The 22,629-nt window shown below is 45.0% G+C and overlaps 1 protein-coding gene and 1 long non-coding RNA gene across 2 annotated transcripts in view; one reads left to right on the forward strand and one right to left on the reverse strand.

Annotated features, from left to right (window-relative positions):
* Window positions 1–246: 246 nt before the first annotated feature.
* On the forward strand, window positions 247–20,337 carry LOC120401643. Its single transcript, XR_005596610.1, has 3 exons — window positions 247–585; window positions 1,350–1,516; window positions 20,203–20,337. It is a non-coding gene; the product is annotated as an uncharacterized LOC120401643 (long non-coding RNA).
* The window catches only part of EHD3 (EH domain containing 3), a 35,525-nt gene continuing 32,919 nt past the window's right edge, over window positions 20,024–22,629 (reverse strand). Inside the window, exon 6 of the mRNA XM_039531795.1 lies at window positions 20,024–22,173. Coding sequence (XP_039387729.1) covers window positions 21,646–22,173 — 528 coding nt within the window. The 3' untranslated portion in view covers window positions 20,024–21,645. The remainder of the gene's footprint in view (window positions 22,174–22,629) is intronic.

Consider the following 22,629-nt stretch of genomic DNA (forward strand, 5'->3'; position numbering starts at 1 on the left):
GGGGCAAATCTGTTGAATGACTTATAAGATGCCATTTGTACATAATCTCTTTTTAGAGATCCCTGAAAGAATCACTTTAAAATGACTTTTGAATACAGAAAGGTTTTTAAAGGCCTCGGTGGGGGTTGTCTGTGGTAAAACAGGATTTTCAGTCATGAATGAAAGATGGCTTAAACCTGCTGACCCTGTGAACAGTTGGCTGACCGGGTGCAGAAGTGGGGGAAGGGTCTCCCACACACATGACACTGATGAGTACAGCTCAGTTTAAAAGAAGGAGTTAAAGCAGAGAAGGGGGTGGGTGTTTTAGGAAAGTGAGTGTAAGCACAAAGTAGGTATTAGTTACATTAAAAGAGCCAGGAAAGTAATGAGTCAAAGAAGTGACTCAGGAAAAACAGGGTGGAGAGGGAATCACAAAAGGTTCAGATCTGATGAACAGCAGGCACCAAAAAGTTTGGAGGCCCAAGTGAATGTGTTTGTCTATGTACTTGCATAGTTGTGTTGAACCCAAAGCAGATCATAGGTCTCTTCTGTCTGGAATGGCTTGATGACATCTTTACCCCCACATGATCTTAAAAACTTCTTAATGTAAGTTCAAACCAACAAATTGTTAGCTGTTTTTTGTACTAACGGGGAAAAAAGAACATGGCTGAAGTGAAAGTGATAGTGGGCAAATTCTTTAATTTATTAAACTCAATGTGCTCACTCTTTTTTGTTCTTTAATGCATTACTAAATCTTGACTCTACCCTCTCATCTGGAAGCTCCCTCATTCCATCTGTTTGCCATATGTGTTTAAAAACAATCCCGCATAGGCTGATGCGTAGCTTGTTCCCTTAACTTAAATTGGACTGGAAATCCTATGCTTTGCAGTGAGATTTCAGGTGGGACATAGACCTAGATGACCAGAAATGTCATGAGAGCAGCCTTTCTCCTTGCATTGGAGTATTTGCAGTCTTAACTAGAAAAGGCAAATGCAGAAACAAATGAAAATGACATGGGGAGGGTTTGGGTCAACTAAAGTCTATCAAAAGTTTTGGCAGTAAGGTGGCTATGGTGCACAGAGAGATCTCCCTGTGGTTAGACACTAGTGCACAGAGCACTGGGCTTGGGAAGAAAGAGAGAAATTATGAATTCTGATTGGGTGGGAATAGAGCCTGAATTCTGTAATTCCTGATCATCTAGCTGTTTCTTTGGCTACACTTGAGGGGAGAAAGCGGAAATCTATATCTGCAAATGATGTGGATGATACAATACAAAGGCCCCTATTACTATCTGATCTTTTAAGATGCTTACTTTGCAACTTAATGGTATTGTTCATTTTATATATTTTTCCCCTCATACTTTGAATTAGGTATGTGCCAAGTGACTTCATCATAAATATGAAACTTTCAGTTACCAGAGCAAGCAAGAACTTGACTCACGCTAGGAAAACCCAGTCCATGCGCCTGGCCCATGGATGGAGACGAATGAAAGCCTGCTACCAAATGAATGAAAACGAGAGTGCCCCAGCTACAGCATGTGAGTAGTTGCTTGCTTAGTCATGCACTACACAAAAATTCACAATTTATTTTAAAGGAGGAATAGAACAAAGTCTAATCCCTTCTGATTTAAAGAAGCACTAGTCAAAAGGGTGTTAAGACTTCCTTGGGGGACAACAGCAACTTAAAAATCAGGCTTCTGTCTGAAATATTTTAAATCTTCTGTGGTTAGAAATAAACCTAAAATCAGATATTTTCATTTCTTTTTAATTCATTTTGTTTACTTTTGTGCATTTGACCGCACTTTGTTGGCAGAATCCCTGTTTCCCCTGTATATCCAAAAGAACTTCTTCTCTTTTTGCTTTTGTGGGTCTTTCATATAGCATCTGGGGAGAGAAAACCACAGAGGAAAATAGATACATAAACCCCACAAAACTTGGCTGGGTGACTCAGGGACAGGTGTAGTATCTGAAACTGCTCTTACCTCATTTCTAGCACTGGACTATATTTCAAACTGACTTTGTCCCTTTTAATGTATAACAGTTTAATGAGTTTATCTGGAAAATGTAATGGTTTAGTCTGATTGCCCCAGTATTTATTTTGATTTAAATAACTAAAAATACAACAATGTATTCAAAGAGAGGGAGGGTGGTCCCGTGGTTAGGGTATTAGTCTAGGCCTTAGCAGACTTGCGTTTGAGACTGCCTCACAGTGACGTTGTGAAGTAAATGCTTTAAAAATTGTGAGAGGTTCAGACACTATGGTAATGCTGGGCCATAGATGTACTTGAGGCCAGGTCTACACTAAAAAGTTAGATCAATCCAGCTATGTTGCTCGGGGGTATGAAAAATCCACGCCTCTAAGTAATGTAGCTAAGCCAACCTAACCTCTGGTGTAGACCGTGTTAGCTTTTGTTCAACCTAGCTACCGCCCTTTGGGGAGATGGATCCACTGTCAAATGTACAAAGCTATGGCTGAAACAAAGTCCCCAGGGTCTGATACATGCACCTCCTGAGACGTACCTATTCTGTTGAAGGAAGGGCACTTGAAGTGCTTCTTTCTCTGGGAGAAGGGGCTATCCCTGGTAGATGCTCAATCTGTCAGTCACTTTTTCTCTACGAGGACACAGAAGACAAGAGATGCAAATCCTAAATCTTTTTCTCTGGAGCACTCAATGAGAGCCCCCTCAGGACCAGAGGAAGGTGCCTACTGGGCCTGAACAGGCTTCATCTGTCAGCAGGGCCGGCTCCAGACCCTAGCGCGGAAGGTCCACCAGAGCCGCGGGACCAGCGGACCTCCCGCAGGCATGACTACGGAGGGTCCGCTGGTCCCGTGGCTCCAGTCGACCTTCCGCAGGCATGACTGCGGACGGATCGCTGGTCCCGCGGCTCGGGTGGACCTCCCGCAGGCATGACTGCGGATGCTCCACCGGAGCCGCGGGACCAGCGGACCCTCCGCAGTCATGCGTGTGGGAGGTCCGCTGGTCCTGCGGCTCCGGTGCACCTCCCGCAAGCATGACTGCTTGGGGCGGCCAAATTCCTAGAGCCGCCCCTGTCTGTCAGTGTTCCTGTGAACTACTGCCCAGCTCTCAGGCCTGCTCTTCAAAAGCACCTTCATCCACAGAAACTGGCAGAGCAGCTATGTCATCCTCCACCCAGTTATCTGAAAGGAGTGGGAAGGAACATCATTCCCACAGTAAGCACAGGCCTAGGTCACCCTCCTGAGGACTTAGTTAAAGAACGCATAGATGTCTTCAGGCTACTCAGCCAAAGGGTAATGGCCCAAATCGGGTCCTTCAGAGACCAGGTTTTGACAAGGTGTCAGAGCACATATGGTACTGTCACAGGCCAAGATCCGCACTTCAGCTGGCACTGACTTCTTGTTACCAACATTTGTGCACCCCAATGCCCTTGGTGTCCATGATTCCAGTGTTGACCCCTATGATACAGATGGTCTCCGCACTGACTTTCTTGGCATCAAAGTTATTTTTGGTACCAAGTGGTGACCATGCGGCCTAAATCACCATTACTATCCTTAGCTGTGAGAGTGCCTGTAGCAGGGTCCACTCAGCGCAAGAAGTCTCCTCTTGGCCAGGCGTGGCAGAGTGGATAATTCCTATACAGCTCCCCCTGCCGATGGTCACTTCATCACTGTAAATGGCCTCTCTTCCTGTAATTCACAGTGCTGCCTCTTCCTGACTCAGCCCTCCGGCTAAGTTGCTACATGGTCCCCACTTTTGGGGTTTCAAAGTCTGGCTGGACCAGCTGTTTGGATGGTGCCTCAGGCTGACCTATGCCACTTCCCAGTGGCTGGCAGGGGAACCCAGGCCCTCCCACTACACTGGGTTCCAGCCCAGGGGCTCTATAATCAGCAGGCAAAGGCTACACAATCTGCTTCCTTGCTGCTGTTTCCCTGGTGTCTTCCTACCCTGCCTTCTCAGGCTTTCATTCTCCACAACTTGTCTGGGTTTGACCCTTTTTCCATGGCCAGGATCCCAGGGCTTATTCTCCCCCTGCTCGGGTTTCCCCCTCCCCACTTCTCTGCTCTCAGCGAGACAGGGGACTCTCCCCCTGCAGCTCCTCCTGTTTATATTCCTTACCCAGCTGGGCTTCATCAACAATGAGTATTTGTAAATTCCTGGGCCTCCCCTCAAATGCAACTGTGAAGGTTAATTGGCCTCTTCTGGGCCACCTTAATCCCTTCAGGGCTGGTGTGGGGTGAACACCCCGTCACTGTGCCCTGTATAGCACGGACAACTAATACTATCGCAGTATCAGTCACCTCTTCAGTTACAGTAGCGGCGGACTTAACCTCACCTTAGGAGTTCCTGCCTGAGTGCAGGGGGTGGACTCACTAGATGACCTCTCCAGGTCCCTTCCCGGCCTACATTTCTATGATTCTGTGAAATAAAAAATTGAGCTCTTAAGGAAATAGAGATCAGTAGGTGACAAATGTAGGATCTACAGGCCATCCGCATTCTAAATCCATTCACTGGAATGTGTGATGGACCTGGATCGAGAACTTCTTACCTCTTCCTGAATTGTCCTGGTGGTCTGTGTATTTAGACTCAATTCTTAATTGAGACTTAACAAACCCAAATTAGTACATGTGGCATGAAAGGAATATGGGGGAGAAAAATACCTAGTGGTGACTCTTGCTGTCCTCTCTCAGAAGTCTGAGGGAGTCAATTATTTTAAAAAAACCTCAAAACAGGAAACTCTTATCAGCTCAGCAGGAAGTTCTATTGCTTTGTGGAAGTGTTACTTTAGGGTCATTGCTACTTTAAGGAGCTGTTTGTGAGTAATTTATGGTCTGAGATAGGCGTCAAGCCTTCCATGAGCAGGAGGAGTGGCTCTTTGCCTGGGAGGGGTAGTGGCAGAGGGGTGGAGGAAGGGGGAAATGACAAGGGAAATAGCTTGTATTATCTTACAATGTACATTCACATTGATAATATTTTCATTGTCCTTTATGGTAAATTACGATCCTGTTTTTGTTCCATATTCAGATACAGGAAGCAGGGAACCTGTGTCTTTTAAAAAATACACAGTCTTAGCCTTTTTGTACATTATTATTCAATAGAAATCAGTATGTATAGAATGTGTGATCTGGAGGGATGCAGGAAGATATAAAATTCTCTGGAAGAGCATCTGCTAAACTCTTAGCATATAAAATAATGTGCCTGTCTGTGTGCTCCAAACCCAAAATATGTGTATGTGTATATATACTGTGTATATGTATAAATATATATATGTATATCAAAATATATAATGGCTAAGATTTTCATAAAGGACTGACAAGTACTTTTGGTTACCTCAATTTTGAAATGTCCAACATGAGACTGCTTCAAGGGGCCTGACTTTTAGAGGCTGAGTGTGATGTATTCTTTGGGTTTGGAGTGTACCTAATAATTCTTACTGAACAAGCAGCACTGGCTCACTACCCAATATTAGATCCCTTTTGTTATATTTGTTTGACTATTTTGGATTGTTCTCATCACTGTGGTCAAGCCTATTATGAATATCTTTACAATGGAATTATTTGCAAACTGTGTTGTGCATGTGTAATAAAAAGAAGAGAACCTATTAATAGCATCCAGTTGCTCAGTTACCATTTTCAAAGCTCTGAGTGGCGAGCAAAAGTGTCTGTACATTGTTTGTTCATCTTATATTATCATTAAGCCTGGGAAATCTGTTTGTGTTAAAAATCTGAGCTGACTCTTTTTATTGAGGTTTTAAAGGTTTGGTTAAGTGATTTGGGTTTTTTAGGGTTTTTTATTCATATGGGCCCAAAGTAGTATTCCAGATCCAATTTGCCATATTTCAGCACTTTCAGAAAGTGAATATTCAGAGCCAGCTTCCCCTCCCCAGCTCCATATGAACTCAATGCAGCTGAGGCTTTATCCCATTCACTTTAAGTAGCCACTTCCAACCATGACACTTCAACTACAGGTTTCAGAGTGGCAGCCGTGTTAGTCTGTATCAGCAAAAAGTACAAGGAGTACTTGTGGTACCTTAGAGAGTAAAAAAATTGAGTTGAGCATAAGCTTTTGTGGGCTACAGCTCACTTCATTGGATGCATGCAGTGGAAAATACAGTAGGAAGGTAGGGGTGTGTGTGTGTGTGTATGTACACAACCACACACACCCACGGGCATGAAAAAATGGGTGTTGCCATACTAACTATAATGAGTAATCAGCTAAAGTGGGCTATTAGCAGGAGGAAAAAAAAAACTTGTGTAGTGATAATCAGGATGGCCTATTTCCAACAGTTGACAAGAAGGTGTGAGTAACAGTAGGGGGGAGAAATTAGCATGGGCAAATAGGTTTTACTTTGTGTAATGACTCATCCACTCCTAGTCTTTATTCAAGCCTAATTTAATGGTGTCAAGTTTGCAGAGGGGCTTTACTGGCACATATCACTTTTAAAAAAAAAAAAAATTGGAGATATACCTATCTCCTAGAACTGGAAGGGACCTTGAAAGGTCATCAAGTCCAGCCCCCTGCCTTCACTAGTAGGACCAAGTACTGATTTTTGCCCCAGATCCCTAAATGGCCCCCTCAAGGATTGAACTCACAACTCTGGGTTTAGCAGAGCTATCCCTCCCCCCATTAGTATATGTACAGGTGAACGCACCTCTGATAGTATGGCTGATGTGATTAGGTCCTATGGTGGTCTCATTCACCTGCACATCTACCAATGTGATATATGCCATCAGGTGCCAGCAATGCCCCTCTGCCATCCAAACCGGACATTCTCTACGCAAAAGAATAAATGGACACAAATCAGACGTCAAGAATTATAACATTCAAAAACCAGTCAGAGAACACTTCAACCTCCCTGGTCACTCAATTACAGACCTCAAAGTCGCAATACTCCAACAACAAAACTTCAAAAACAGACTCCAACGAGAAACTGCAGAATTGAAATCGATTTGCAAACTTGACACCATTAAATTCGGTTTTACTTTGTGTAATGACCCATCCACTCCCAGTCTTTAGTAAAGCCTATTTCCCCATGCTAATTTTTCCCCTACTGTTACTCACACCTTCTTGTCAACTGTTGGAAATGGACCATCCTGATTATCACTACAAACCTTTTTTCTCCTGCTAATAATAGCCCAGCTTAACTGATTACTCTCGTTATAGTTAGTATGATAACACCCATTTTTTCATGTCCTCTGTGTGTGTGTGTATATATATCTTCCTGCTGTATTTTCCACTGCATGCATCCGATGAAGTGGGTTTTAGCCCACGGAAGCTTATGGTCAAACACATTTATTAGTCTCTAAGGTGCCACAAGTACTCCTTGTTCTTTTTGCCTTCAAATACAGTAATCCCACCAGGGGATATTATTTCTCTTCCACTGGATGTCTCATGTCCAATGTTCTGATGATTCTCACATGAATCCTTTGGAGTTGGTCTCCGTCACCATCTTAACTGGGGACCTTTCTAGCTGAGTTCCCCAGACGAGTAGTAAAACTTACTACCTCCTGTCCCAATAGTACGATTTACTTGGAGAAAAATTACTGAGCAGAAATGATTTAGTACAGGAGTTTGCAAACTTTGTCATAGTGTGGAACACATCCTAATAGGGAGAGTGTCTTGTGAACACCTCCTCTTTCACTGTAAATTGTACAGACCACCTCTTCTCTCATTGGTGTTTGAATATCATCTGTGGGGATTCCTCACTTTTGAATGCAGGCCACCTATATAGGTGCCTAAATATGGATTTTGGAGCCTAATTATAGTCTAAACTTTGGGTTGTTCAGAATCTTGGCTTATGTGTTTTTAAAGAAGTTGTTGATACAAAAAAATGTGCAGCATAAAAATTCCCATTGTATGTGCATCTCTTTGTCTTTTATCTGCTTACCTCTATACTAGGCTTTTTGAAGAAACATATCTCAGGCTTAGTAAACACAGCTAATGGCTTTTTTTGTCCTTGGATTAGATAAGATGTTTCCAGTTGTACTTATCTAGGAAGTAAATAGCTTTTTGCTGGGGCTGTAAAATCACTCTTCCTCTCCCTGTGTCTCAGGGCTTTTTCCTCTGTCAAGTGTCAAGTGCTGCTTTTCTGAGTAAACAATTGAATAAGAATGATTCAAAGGGTGTAACTTCTCAAGTAGCAGCTCTCCAGATATGAACATGCAAAACAAAAGGTTGTGATGACCTATCTATGTGGGAAATGGTCTCTCTCCCAATGACATACCACCACAGTTGTGGTCAGCATTGGTGTCTAAGCTGGAGCTTTATTGGTATGAGAGAGGGTTGGCTGGCAGGCCATTCTCTACAAAGGCTCCAGACCTCCAGAGCTCACTTCCCCTTGTGCATAATAGCTTGAGTATATTAGTCCTCAGGGTGCATGACTGGATCCAACTCTTCTCCCCTACCCTTGAGGGTAAGGATGTTGGGTTGGGCTGGGTAGAGATTTTGTGTGGCAGCAGATTCAGATGGCTATGATATAGCTGTGGTGGTGCATAGAATGGACTTTTAAGTTGAATTGTCCCTTGCAAGATTTCTTCCTTTGACAGTATGGAAGGGTTTAGGCTTCTTAAATCCTTCAGAATTGCATCTTCTAACCTTGTTCATGATCATCCTCCTGCTCTGCTTCCTTCAACCTCTGCTCTATACACCTTCTATAAAAGCATACCTTCTTCTGCATGTGGGACATGACTCTGCCATTGCAGCTGTGCTATTCTCAGCTGGTGCTAGACTGTAACTTGCCAGGATCTTCTGCGTATCTCCTTGTTTGTGACAAAATCAAACCGACATGCTAAGAATACAGCATAACTTTTGACACTGAAAACTGTTTCGTTTCCTCTCCTCAGTTGTTTTTAACAGCCATACTTCTGCTCCATGTAACAGGGTTGTCATCACTATCACGCTGAACAGTTGTATCCTAGTTGTCACATAGACATCCTGCTGCCCAAACAGAGGCCTTTGAAGACTCTGAAATGCCATTGAAGCAAGACTGAATTAACGTGTAAGTTCTGCAATTATAGAACCGCCTGTTGTCAACCAACTACCCAGATAGATAAAACTATTCACCCCATTCAATGTCATTGCCATCTACATGCAGCATCAGCAGGTCATTCATTTCCATTTTATAGGAGGCATGCGTAGCTTTGCTTTTGTCACCACTGATCTTAACGCCCATAGATTCTCTTTTCTTTTCTTTTCTTTTTTTTTTCTGCAGCTATTCCAGCATTAGCTGTAGTTGGTCAGTAGTCTCTCCAAGTAAGTCAATATCATCCTCATACTTAAGATCCTGTAAAGATGATTCTTAAATTTCACACCTCCTACTTTCTTTGGCTTCCTTCGCCTTTGTCGTCAGCTAGTATAGTAGAATGCTAAATAACATAGATCAGAGTATACATCTCTGGCATACCCTTGATTCTACTGAAAGTCAGTCTGCAAGGCAACCATTGTCCTTCACACGGCTAAATTTACCACAACACAATTCTTCCACTAGGTGTGCTCAGTCGTCAGGCACCCCGTACTGGACTAGCAGTATCCACTGTGCTGATCAATGTACTGAGTCAAAAGTGGCTGCAGAGTCTATAAATGCAGTGTTACCTTCCTTTTGTTGCTCCGGTTGTTTTTCAGTAACATTCCACAGAGCATATATAGCATGGATTGTAGAACAACCTGTACAGAAACCACACTGGTTATCTCATTTTAGGGTTGAGACAGTATTTCAGTTGGTTCAGAAGTATGATCATAAACACCTTCCTTGGGACTGACAGTAGTGTAATTCCCCTATAACTTGAGTAAGCTGAGTGTGCTCCTTTTTTGGGGAAAGAAGGGATGATGCAGCCCCCTTTCCAGTCTTCTAAGATAATGCTATGAAGCCAGTGAACTAAGTCCAGGCTTCCATGTTTCAGCAGGTCTGATGAAATATTGTCAAGACCAGATGCGTTACCATTTTGTAACTGTTTGACCTCTAATGTCACCGGTCTTTTTCCTGCTGAGTAGGTTCATTTTTGGATGAAGCTGTAGTTTGCAGCTAGTTGTGCATGGAGGTTATGTTTATGCTGGGGCTGGGTTATTTGTTTTGAATTTATCTGGGATAAGTGACACTTCTGATTGTTTGTGAATTTTTATAAGACTGTCTGGGGTGCTCTGATCATTACAGAATAGTAACAATCACATAAATCATTAAATAAGTAAGAATTGACTGTGAACATGAAAGACCAGTCTGAACAGCCCCATACTTGAGGGAACTCCAGATCTGAATGTCCCTGTGCCGACTTCATCCCCAATTCTATAATGAATGAAACCAAACACATGAGCCCTGAATGCTCTGACTTTCTGGAGCACTGGCTGCAGATCTGAACTCTGAGGTTCATGCTTGTCTCTAGTGAGAATCTAATAAACTACATTTCTGCTGCATGGGATCTCAGAGGTTTTTGCAGACTGCATGGAGAGTGCTTGCTTCCTTCACCTGTGGGATATTCTAAAGCAATCTAAACCTGGAAGGGAATAATATCCCAGGTTTTATTCCTAACCATGCACGAAAAGGAGGCAGTGAAAAAATACTGCCCCTTTTTAATCTAGCTGTAAGAATTGTAGAAATGCAGCTAGAAATATACATGCTATTAAAGGAGCTACAGGGTTAAGGCAGGGAAACTCAAGATGGATAAGAACCCTGGCAAAGAATCCTCACTGTCATGGTGGGTGCTTTTCTTCCCACACTCCAAACCCAACTACTTCCTCTCCTGTGAGGAGGGCTGACCCTTTTCTCATGACAGGACGCAGGCACTCAAAAAGGCCTGGTCCTGGCAGAGACTCTTTAGGGCTGTGTGAAATGCCTGAGTCTGCGTGAGTGGTTCACTGATGAACTGTGTCTTAGCCAACTTTCACAGGTTCACAAGCCACCCCTCCATTCTCCACTAGCTGCCTTTGACATCTCCAGTGGACCTCTCTGAGTTTTGGTCTGAGAAGCCACCTCTGCCACATCCCAAGCCCTTCTGGGCATGCCAGTTGGCTGCTTTCCCACAGGTGGGCACTCTGAGGGGTCACTTGGTGAGGACCACTGTTTCTGCCAAGCCTAAGGGGTCTCCTGTGGGACAGGATGCACACCCCTCTTGTCTCACCACATCTGCCGGCGGGGAATGTTTGTGTCACTACACTTCTACCATAGAAAGAAGTAAAAAGAGACCAGAAAGGTGTTCAACCTGGGGGTATATAGGGAAGATTTTTTTTAAAAGGTGTCCATGGTCACATTTGAGGTGCCCCATCCCATCAGGGTGCTCTGCCTCCACTCCAACAACCTTATTTTTTTTTTTTCCCCCTGAAGCAGAAATTTCTTTGTATAGCTGTGCTGGAGGCTGACATCAGTGGCAATGCCAAGGAAGCAGCTGCAGATAAAGCACTAGAGCAATGGTTTTCAACCTGTGGTCTGTGGATCCCTGGGGGTCTGCAGACTCTGTCTAAGATTTCTAAAGGAGTCTGTACCACCATTTGAAATTTTGGGGGGGGTCTGCAAGTGGCAGAGTGCTTTCCCGAAAGGTGGCTGCATTTCAGTGGTAGTCTTGATTAGAAATGCCCCCCTCCCCCCAAAAAATTCAAACGTTTATTCAAATAAAAACCTCAGATTCATTTCAATGGTGTGACAATTTGGAGAATCTCTGTTCCACTTATGAATTTCAGTTTGATTTTATGGAGTGTCTGTATTCATATATCTTACAAGAGTCTTTTACTGTGTACTGCCTCATGTCCATTGTGCTAAAGAACAGGGGAATGCTGCCTACAAATCTGTCTTTGAAAGAGATAGAGGTTCAGGGCTATCAACTAGTGAACTGATCTGGCCCACAGAGAACAATAGGAAGGATGAAGTCTGGGGGAAGTCAGTTTTCTCAAATTTCCATGCAGGGGGGTTTGGACAGAGCAATGGAATTTCCCAGCAGTGGACAAAGGAACCAGGTATTAGTGACAGGACTTACAAACTCGAGCGACTCACAGGGCAAGGGAGAGAGGAAGCCTTTGACACAAGATAGGAACAAAACAGGGCATGCTTTTGTATCGTGGGGGACTGGTTTTGATGGAGGAACGAGCCAAGACCAAAGGAAGCTAATCTGGAGGAGGGAGAGAAAGAGACTCCATGATTCAGAGAAGTCATGAACTGCAGGGCAAGGATCTTGAACAATCTAGAGGACTCTGACCTAAGCCCAGATAATGCTCCAGAGAGGTGAGGAAACTGAGGTAGGGAAATGTCTGTAGGTGTGTTTATTATTTTTGTCTGGCTCTGTATATATTTTGTGTTTATATAAGGTAAAGAATGATTGTGTTTAGAAACCTTTGCAAAACCATTGGGTCTATTCGCTTCAATGATCACGTCATAGAATCATAAGATTAGAAGGGACCACAAGGGTCATCTAGTCCAACGCCCTGAATGTCCTTAATGTCCCTGGAGAGGTGAACTGTAAACCCAGAGTACCCACAAGGTTAGAGTTCTGGGAAAGGCTGTGCTCCCAAGCTACTGGAAGGTTTGTGTTTTTTTTGGTGTGGGGGCAGGGGCGGCTCTAGCCATTTCGCCGCCCCAAGCAGGGCGGCATGCCGCGGGGGGCGCTCTGCCGGTCGCCGGTCCCGCAGCTCCAGTGGACCTCCCGCAGGCGTGCCTGCGGAGGGTCCGCTTGTCCCCCAGGTCCACCGAAGCTGCAAGGGACCAGCGGACCCTCTGCAGGGATGCCTGCGGGAGGTCCACCGGAGCTGCCTGCCGCCCTCCCGGTGACCGGCAGAGCGCCCCCCGCTGCATGCCGCCCCAAGCACGTGCTTGGCGTGCTGGGGTCTGGAGCCGCCCCTGTGTGGGGGGCAGCATTGGTCCTGGAGACTGAGGGTAGTTGGTTTATAGGGCCTGGTTTCTGTGAAGGGGTAATGGAGAGCCTGTGCCTGGGGAAGCGTACCACAGAGGCCAAGGGGAGAGACAACACTGCTGCCTACTCAGATCAAGAGATGCTTAAGAGCATGTGTGAGGCCCAAACACAGCAGGCAGGTGAGTATCCAGCCAATGGGTGCTCAATCAGGGCTGTGGGTGACAAAGGGTGTCGGCAACCCCTTTAGTCCCTTTCTACAAATGTTCGTGTCAGTACATTTTTGTTCACAAGAATATTCACAGAAACAAAGCAGCAGCTGGCACCCATCCTGAGAGCTCATGCAAATGTTGTACTTGCACCATACGGGTCTGGCAGCTACCTTGGAAGTGTTTTGTGGGTTTGGGACTCATCCAATAGGGAGCAGAAACATTATCCTGTGACTGATGTCCAATCACACAGCACAAAGAGTGCCCATTCAAGCAAATACTCAAGGAGTATTGCTAGTTTTGCTAGCGTAGAGGGCATAAGGCTCAGAGGGTTTGGCCCATTATGTCAATATTTTATTTAGGGCTCACCGTGACATCCGGTGGTAACAGTCCACCAATTTCAAGAAGTCTAGTTCTGTAGATACTCCTTTCCACCCACATGTGTATTCAGGGCCGGCTCCAGACCCCAGCGCGCCAAGCACGCGCTTGGGGCGGCATTTTGCCGGCAGGGCGGCAGGCGGCTCCGGCGGACCTTCCGCAGTCATGCCTGCGAGAGGTCAACCAGAGCCGCGGGACCAGCGGACCTCCCGCAGGCATGCCTGCGGAGGGTTCGCTGGTCCCGCGGCTCCGGTGGACCTCCCGCAGGCATGACTGCGGAAGGTCCACCGGAGCCGTGGGACCAGCGCACCCTCCGCAGGCACGTCTGCAAGAGGTCCCCCAGAGCCGCGGGACCGGCGACCGGCAGCGCGCCCCTGCAGCGCGCCGCCCTGCTTGGGGCGGCCAAATTCCTAGAGCCGCCCCGTGTGTATTAGTGAGTCTCTGAGATTTCATTTTAAATTACTAGCGATCCTCCGTAGCAGGTGCTCTGTTAGCATCAGAATTAGGACATTTTACTCCAATCCAGAAACAGACACTTACAGCTCAAAAGCCATAGACTGAGACTCAAGGATCAAAATTAACACTGCTTGGGGTCCAGGAGATTTTCCTTAAAGCATTAGACACTAAGTTATGTGTGTCAAAAAGAAAAGATCATATATATGACTTTAAAGAAAAGGAAGGGGTCAATGAATGCCCACAGCTAGCAGATCCTGGCACCTGCTAATAAGAAAGCTTGGATGAGTTAGATAATTTTTATGGCTGAACTTACAAGCTGTGACTGCCAGAGAATTGTCACCACTGACCTTTTGTTTGCTGACTTTACAGATACTTTTGTTATGCTAGATTTAGATGGATGCATAAAATGTGCATTGGATGTAACATTACCGAAGCGTTTCAGGGTGTACAAAGAAACAGAATGTCCTACCAGGAAGAGAAAAATTAACTTGCAGACTGAGGAAATCTGTACCTGGCTATATGTGCCTTCCTTCAAAATTTTGGGTCAGTTACATTCAAGCTCTTGAGAGTCTTACACAGTGGGACTGGAACAATTTGCATAATGGGTGGGGGGTGGAAGAGCCATTGAACCAAACTGTAAACCCTGTATATGATGGAAACCACTTCAAGCCAGGGGGTACAGCAGCACCCCTAGTTCCAGCCCCTGTGGTCTTACATATCTGGAATTTGAGAGTCCACTGACATAGTTAGGGTATAGATTAGAGATGGGCCCAAGCTACAAACCTGAGATGTAAACTTTGAGGGTGTTTGTATCTGAACAATTCCCTCCGCTGTATCTGTGAATCTTTTAAATAACACAGATGCAGATGGATCTGACTTTTATTCCTGCTTTGTATCTTTATTTCCAAAGAGTTTAAAATTCTTGACTTCAGAAATAATAAAGTGTCCAAGTCAGTGGAAAGCTAGTGAGATAGCTTAATCCTATCCCTCCGAGTGACTGCAATTTCTTTCCCTACATGTGCTATATTTGTAGGCGCCTATTTCATTCTCATCTTACTGGTAAGGACATAGTTTCATAGGCCAAGTAGTGTGTACAAAGCTATAGATAGAAAATCTCCACTTAGCATTAGTGTTGCAATCAATTTGGGGGCTAAGGCTGAGGAGAGGAATTTTACACTCAGACCCTACAGCTGATTTAATGCAGTGTTCACTACAACGGGGGAAAGAGACCGACAGAAACCACACACACACACACACACACACACACCCCCAACCACTCAGGACTATTCCTAAAAATGCCTCCTGTGGTTTGTGCCAATAAGACCATTTAAAATATGCTACTGGATCCGTTTATTCTAATTTCTTTACATGATATATTGTTAGGTGGAAATGGGCCTGATCTAAAACCCTGGAAACTTTTGCAGCGTTCTTAGGCCCATGCCATCCAAGGGACCAGTACAATATAATAAAGCCCAGAGGAGGCAGGTCACATTCACAGGGGATTTCCTTCTCCCTAGGCAGAGATTAGCTGTTTTAGGTACACTGCGTCTCCCTTGAAATAGCAGATTCATTGTTCCATTTGACCTGCCTGCAGGAATAGGAAAATGACATGCTGAGTGAATTGCCCACGTTAGCCTTGAACTTTCTCTGTGTGCAGAGTTCCCAAACTAAACTCTGGTCTGAACATCCCCAGTCCAGCCTTGAGAAGGGAAAGACGGAGGGAGAGACTTGGAAGCACAAGGAAGGAAAGGGAAAGACCAAAAATAACAGATGCATGCTGTATTATGAAAGCATCATAAAAAATAACCCGCAAAGTTACTGTCCGGCTATTCCTGTGTAACAATTCAGTATCCTCCTCCTCACCGCAATTCTTTCCTAGCACAGAAACTCCAAACTTAGCAATCCTGAGGCTGGGGAAAGATTTCACTGGGTCTGCAATGTTCTCTTGACCTGCCAAAGCCCAGATAAATAGCCACACAATCTCCCTTCCCACAGCTAGCCCCATAATAAGAGAAGCCATGAAATAATAGTGGAGGCGACAACTGGAAAAGCGTCAGAATGTGTAGCACTGGCCTAGATGAGTTTTGCAGACACTCCGTCCGGTATTCCTCCAGTGCTGTATTGTGGGTGGTGCAGATCATGGTCTATGTAAAGTCAGGTCACCCACAGCTCTATGCAAAGGCAAAACGTTTAGGCATAAGAACGGGAGTTACCAGAGGGCAGTTTTCAGCCTTAATGCTGAATTTCTTGGTTGTATGCAGTTTATGCCAGTTAGTTAATATGACGTAATACAGGTTCTGACTGTTTGATTAAAGATCCACTGCAGTGTAGGAATGTTGACCTCACTGTCCTGACAAAGCACCAGGTTGGCTAATTAACTGCATTCTGCCAACCTAAATGCACCCTAAAGTTTTAATGGAATAATTTATTCCATTTATTTACATTTTCTTCTCCCGTAACAACTTGTTGTGTAGTGGTATCGGTACGAAGTGGCTGTCTTACCCTAGAGATATATCCAGCAACCCTAAAATGCAGCTATCATCCATAGGGCCAGATAGTCCCCTCTGAGAGATGTCCAGAGAGGAATGGAAGTAGAGGGAAAACCCATTACAATGGCTAAAAATGGGAGCAATAGGAGTTGAGCCAAATAGCATCTTATCATCCCCTCCTTCTGAGTCTGTGGAACATTCCTCTGTCTGCTTGGGGCTCCTCAGATTTAGGAGGGCATGACTGGAGCAGAGAGGAGAGTGGCTGAGTATGGTGGTAGAAGTATTCCCCTGTTTGGCATCATCTTCCAACAAACCAGAATGAACGAATGAATGCTGAGCCCTCCACAGAAATTCTTGGGGACTTCTTGCCCCACTCTGGCAAGCATCTCCTGGAAAGAGGAAGTGGGGACAGGTACAGATAGGGAGGCAATGGCAGCATGGCTCAGGCTGGAGAAGAACTGCCAAGGAGACCTGGGGCTTGGAGTAGCATGAGTGTTGAGCTCCATGAGACTGCCTAGTGGGTTTTGAGGCAGTCATAAGTTTGGAGGGGCCACTCCACCTACTCAGCGGTAGAGCTGGTCAAAAACATTTGCAAGAATTATATTTGAAAAGTCTTTCTCCTGTTTTTCATCCTGTGGTTATTGTGAGTTCCCTCTGTGTGCTGCCCCAGCTCTGCAGATAGCTGACACAGCAGACCTGACGAGAACCCCCAATAACCACAGAGTCCAGTAAGATGCAAAGTCACGTCGGCTAGGTTTATTGCGACCTCGGACACAATTGTAGTTCCCTGTAGGTTTCTTAGCCTAATTCAGGGCATACTACAAGAAAGTGCCTCTTGGCAATGGACCCGGCTCAGTGGTGGGACTTTCCACTCCCCCTTCGGCCGGACAAAGACACCGCCCCAAGGATGCATTCTTATACACAGATACAAACAAGTTACACATCACACCTGACGTATTGAGGTGCAACCCCTCTACATAGCACGGTACAACCCCTCTACGTATTAAGGTGCCGCCTTCTACCTTGTACATGTAGGTTCAATCAAAACAACTCTATCCATCATATTACCCTTTTGCCCCTGTCATTGGGATTGGCCAGCCTGTTCTTTGTTATCTGTGTGGAATGTGCAAGTACCGGTATGTGAATGTTCTGATATCTAGTGTTCAGTACCTTTTAGGTACGTATCTTCTTGCAGCATCAGCCCTTTCCTTGCCAGCTTTTGTGAGCAGGGCCTGCCTCTGGCTCACAGCTTAACTTTGCTTTATGTTAGCAAAGTCTTGATCATTACTTTAGTTTAGGCCTCAGGCCTCATACCAGGCCTCTGATACCAAGGTTTATATCTTAGGGCCTCCTCTTACTACACAGCTTGGTTAGACTTTTTCAAATAGCCAAAATTTCAACACTTTATTTTAAAAGTTTTCAATTTTTATTTATTTTTGACTGGCTCTATTTACCAGAGAAGTTTGTATGTACTTTATGTATGCAGACGTGTGGGATTTAAGCATCTTTTTACCCTCCAAGGGGTTTGTTCTGTCTCATCGTTTGCAGGGCATTTTGGAACCCATGAGGATGAAATGTAACATGTAAATGCAATTTAGTATTATTTGTACATGGATTTCTTTTTATTTGTAACTTTCCTGTTTGGCATCCTGCCCTTTCATACCGTCACATTTTCACTGAATGCTGAGGGTGCTTCACCTCTTCTGTCTTGTTGTTAAACCATAATGCATAATAAATCAGATCTCAAAGCAACTAAACTCACGTCTGTTTAGTTTTTCTTCTCAAAATGGCCTGAAAAGTTACATTTGAACCAAGCAAAGTGGTTTTTGCGTTACAACCTACAAATCTTCTGTGTTTTGGGCACTTGTAACAGATGGTAGAGCTCTTCTGTGGACCCCTCCTGTTAGCATTTTTAAATGAGAGCTGATGAAAGCTACCAGATTGGCTATCATGGAGACTGAAGTCCTCTGTATATCCAGACAGTGGATACAGGATGGGCAGTGGCCATGCCACATGCCAGTCTGCTGACTTGTCCTCAGTTGGGGACAAAATCTGTCTGTGCTGCCAGCCTGTTCAATCCTTGGCTTCTTTTTCGGAAACTGCTAAGATCAAGTGGCCAAACATGGTGTGATGGTTTTTGTAATGTGGACAGAAACCACTGACTAATTTCCTATGGACAGCTCAGCAATTGAAGCCGCTAATGATGTTTCAGTCAGTACAAGGCTGGACTGAGTTGATCCAGAATGGAAGGCTTTGTATCTCTGGAGCCCTCCAGTCCCCACTAGAGTGAAATTTATGGCTAACCTCAATACTCCTGCCAGTGGAACTTTATACTGAAAGAAATGTTGATAGACACTCTGCTTTTAGCAGCAAAAATCCCAGGTCCCAACATCAAAAAGCTAATGTGTCACAACTTCACCACAAGCCCTTCCAGATTAGAGACCTCCTCTAGAGCCAGTCCCCAGAACTCTGAACCAGCCTGGAGGTGGGAATGTCATTAAGGAGTGACACAAGGTGCTTCCCTCTCTTTCCCAGCCAGCCCCTGTTGAAATCTAACAGAAACTCAGGTTTTGGAGTTAAGTGAATGCAGCTTCCTTGGAGGAAACTAGTAACATGCAGCCGACACGTGAATTGCAATGCAAGTTAGTTGGAGAACAGTTGTTACTGACAAAATAGTGGACCCTGATAATGGAGTGGGAAAGCAGACACAGCCTACGTTAGCATATAACCTTGTGTTAATTGCTGTTCTGTTTACACTACCCCCACAGGCTATATCTACTGTGATCCCCAGCTTGCGCATGTATACTCGCGTCGCTGAGAGCTAGCTGGTGTACAAATAGCAGCGAAGGCAGCAGAGGCACGGCCTTGCTGGGCCATGTACATACAGACAGGGTTCAGGTGGGTTTGTACGTGGCTTGGCTAAGACATGCTGCGGCTGCCTGCGCTCCCGTGGCTACACTGCTATTTATACGCATGCTAGCCCGCATCGAGCTAGTGTGACTATACATATACACTCTGGGAATTACCCTAGCTCATGGTGTCGGGACAGCATTAGATATACTCACTGAATGCTAAATCTGTGCTGTGTTACTGCTTACACCCACTTTCTACATGTTACCAGCATTACACCAGCACTCAGATGGGCCCTCACTGTGTTATTACCTGGGATAAAGGTCACTCAAATGAAGTATCACATCTCGCAGTGGTCGATTTTAATGCAAGCTCAGAAGAATATGTGAGTGGCTGTGGGACTATGTGGTTTGGTTCATTTCCGGTCCCTGTGAAGCTGTGGAGCTTTGGCACCTTCTCCTTCCATGACTGGCAGGAAAGAAATTACTTGGGACCATTCCTGCTGCTCCTGAAGCTAGTGGCAAAACTTCAACTGAGCTGAGCAGAAATCAGCTTATTTGGGTTCTACCCTTCCCATATATTGAGCTAAATTAATCCTGGGTGCAATTTCACTGGCTCCAGTGATGCTACACCTGTGATTACGATTAGATTCCCAGAAAGTAGCAGGAAATTTTAATGCAGATATTAACCAATCATGACCCAACACAAGCCCAATAAGGTTGTTCTATACACAGGCAATACAGATGGTACCTGGGATGGTTTGCTTCTATTGTAGCCTCCAGGCAGGAACAGGGGTCTCTTTAAGAAACCACTGATATTTTATTCCGTTATATAAGGGAACAGAGAAAGAAACAGTCCTGATTTTTTACTTTTTTAATAATGTTTTAGGACCAGGGTACAAAAAGGTTAATGCATTAATTTTTAAAAGATAAATGCACTGCAGTAAGCACATCCTACATACATAGAATATATTTCTCTATATAATATCAACACAGATATAAAATAAGTTATGCTTGTCTTGTTTTTTTTCATCACAGTAGGAGCTCAGCATATATCAAGTGACAACAAGAAGTGGAGCCATACCCCGTCCCAAATGAAAAAAATAAAAGGGGCGAGGGGGAAAACAAACCTAAAATGGAGGGATTATTACCAAAGTAAAATCCCAGGAAATCAGAAATGTCGTAGTGAATGAAAGGAAGAGTTGAACATTTCTTGGCTCAGGATGGAAGTTCTGGATGGAATAAAGAGGAATTGTGTGAGGGCTAAGCAAGGGCTCATTACCGGTATCCAGGCTATTGCTCACAAGGACACAGAAAATACAGCAAGCCCTTCCTACTGCTACATGGTGCCTCTGTACTCATGATAATAGATGATTCATCTGACAGTGTTGGATTTTTTTTTATAAGATAAGAACATGAGCTTGCGGTTTTCATTGTACACACTTCTGTGATAACAGGTAAACATATCACTTTCTAGGAAGGATAAATACCATCCATTGTCCAGAAAGCTTTCAGAAGGGGAAAATACTGAGCAGTTCCATACGACACATTCAGTGGATTATTTGAGGATGATGAAGCAGGGAAAATTCCTCCCCTCTAAACCATCTGATCTCTGCCTCTAAACATTCAACTATTTCCATGCCTTTGTCCCCTCCTTCTCTTTGTTTTCCTGTGGGTTGTATTATCATTTGCTTGGCCATGCCCTGAGTCGGACTCTCCCACTGGTGTCAATGGGAGATAAAGGTGCTCAGTAGCTTGTTGGATCTGACCCACTGTGGTTAGAGGAATTCAAACTGCCAAATTCAGATCCAGATGTCAAAAGCACTGAAGTTTGGGCGTATTCAGATGTGCTGTTTTTGGCTGAGCCCGCCCTAACGACAGGGGCCACTTGGAAAATTCAGAACTAGAGCTGGATCCAGATTGCAGACACCTCTCTAGATCCTGTCCATGAGGGCTTTTATCTGGGGTTCCAGTGGGGGCTCATCACTAACGGGTGATGTGCTCTTTTACTTTGATCTGCAGCTCAGGGACTTTTGAGTCGCTTCTCCTTTCCCACCAGGAATTTCACAAATCTCAGGCTGCATCTGAACCCAACTAAATAGCGTGGATGAAGTTCAGGACTGATTCTGGAGATTATCCTCAGATAACTTGCGCCTAATCCAACCCCAGAAGACACAGCCTACTTGATACTTCCCTCCACCCCCTGCTGTCAGCTTCTGCCACTGTCTCCAAGCCTTTCCTTTCCCTTCATCTTTACAGGCTACACATTAGGAAGCAAGGACATTACATAGGAAGAGTTAGTTGCATGTTATGATGAGAAAGGGCTGGGCTTTTTTGTTTTGCTTTAGGTTTTCCTTTGTACATTAAAATTGTTATAAATCCAAAGGTGACCTCACATCTAAAGGTATAATTTAAGTAAACATGTCTCTGGGTTGTCTCTCTTTCCCCCTCCTCCCTCGTGTCTCTCTGGTGACCTTCTTTTCACTCTGTCAGTTTCCTCTTGGATGGAGGGAGGAGATGGGAAGGAAGTTCATTTGGGAGCTCGTGACCTTCCAACTTGACCTTAATGAGATGATTAGCCAAGGCAAATTCCTCATCATCCAGCATCCCGTCCTTGTTGATGTCAGCCAGTTTCCATATCTTGCCCAGCACGGTGTTGGGCAGTTTGGATCTCACCATCTCCCTCTTGGCGTTGGCCCCAGTTATTTTACCATCGACAGGCGACAGTGTGTAAAAGATCTCATCATACATGGGCTTGTCTCTGGCCACCACCCACTCTGCATCATCGATTCCTTCTCCCGCTCCTTCGCCGTAGCCGTGTCCGAATGGGCCATGCAGGGTGCCCTCAAAGGCACCTCCCTTCACCATCTGCATGGGCCTTTGGGACTCTTCCTGGCGTACCAGCACCATGAGCTGTGCAATGTCATTGGCCAGCATGTCTTCCACTGTCTCCAGGAGTTTACTCTTCAGTGGCTGGAATTTGCTGAAATCTTGACCCTGCAGCTGATCCTTAAAGCAGGACAACAACAAAGAGAGGGTAAGCTGCAAGTATTAGTGAGACTTAGCCGGGCTGCCGGGCAGGAGGTGACACAACAGCAGCGCTCAGTACGCCTCTTTTCTGCCACAGATCCCAAAGCACTTTCATAAAGGGGTGTGTGTAAAGATCAAGGACTTGAGTAAGGGGGACCACGGGAGAACACGGCTCCCCCTCCACTAGGGTGACCAGATGTCCTGATTTTATAGGGACAGTCCCAATTTTTGGGTCTTTTTCTTATTTAGGCTCCTATTACCCCCACATCCCCATCCCGATTTTTCACACTTGCTGTCTGGTCACCCTACCCTCCTTTGCCAAAAGCAAAGGGAGAGCTCTCTTGTCCCCTGGGCTGGTACTGCTAATGCAGTAGGTAGACAGACCCCTTCCTTCCTGGCTGATGTGGCAAAAGCTCTCACTCCTGCTTCATTCAA

The sequence above is a fragment of the Mauremys reevesii genome, linkage group 3 (assembly GCF_016161935.1).
Source record: "Mauremys reevesii isolate NIE-2019 linkage group 3, ASM1616193v1, whole genome shotgun sequence".
Classification (NCBI taxonomy): Eukaryota; Metazoa; Chordata; order Testudines; family Geoemydidae; genus Mauremys; species Mauremys reevesii.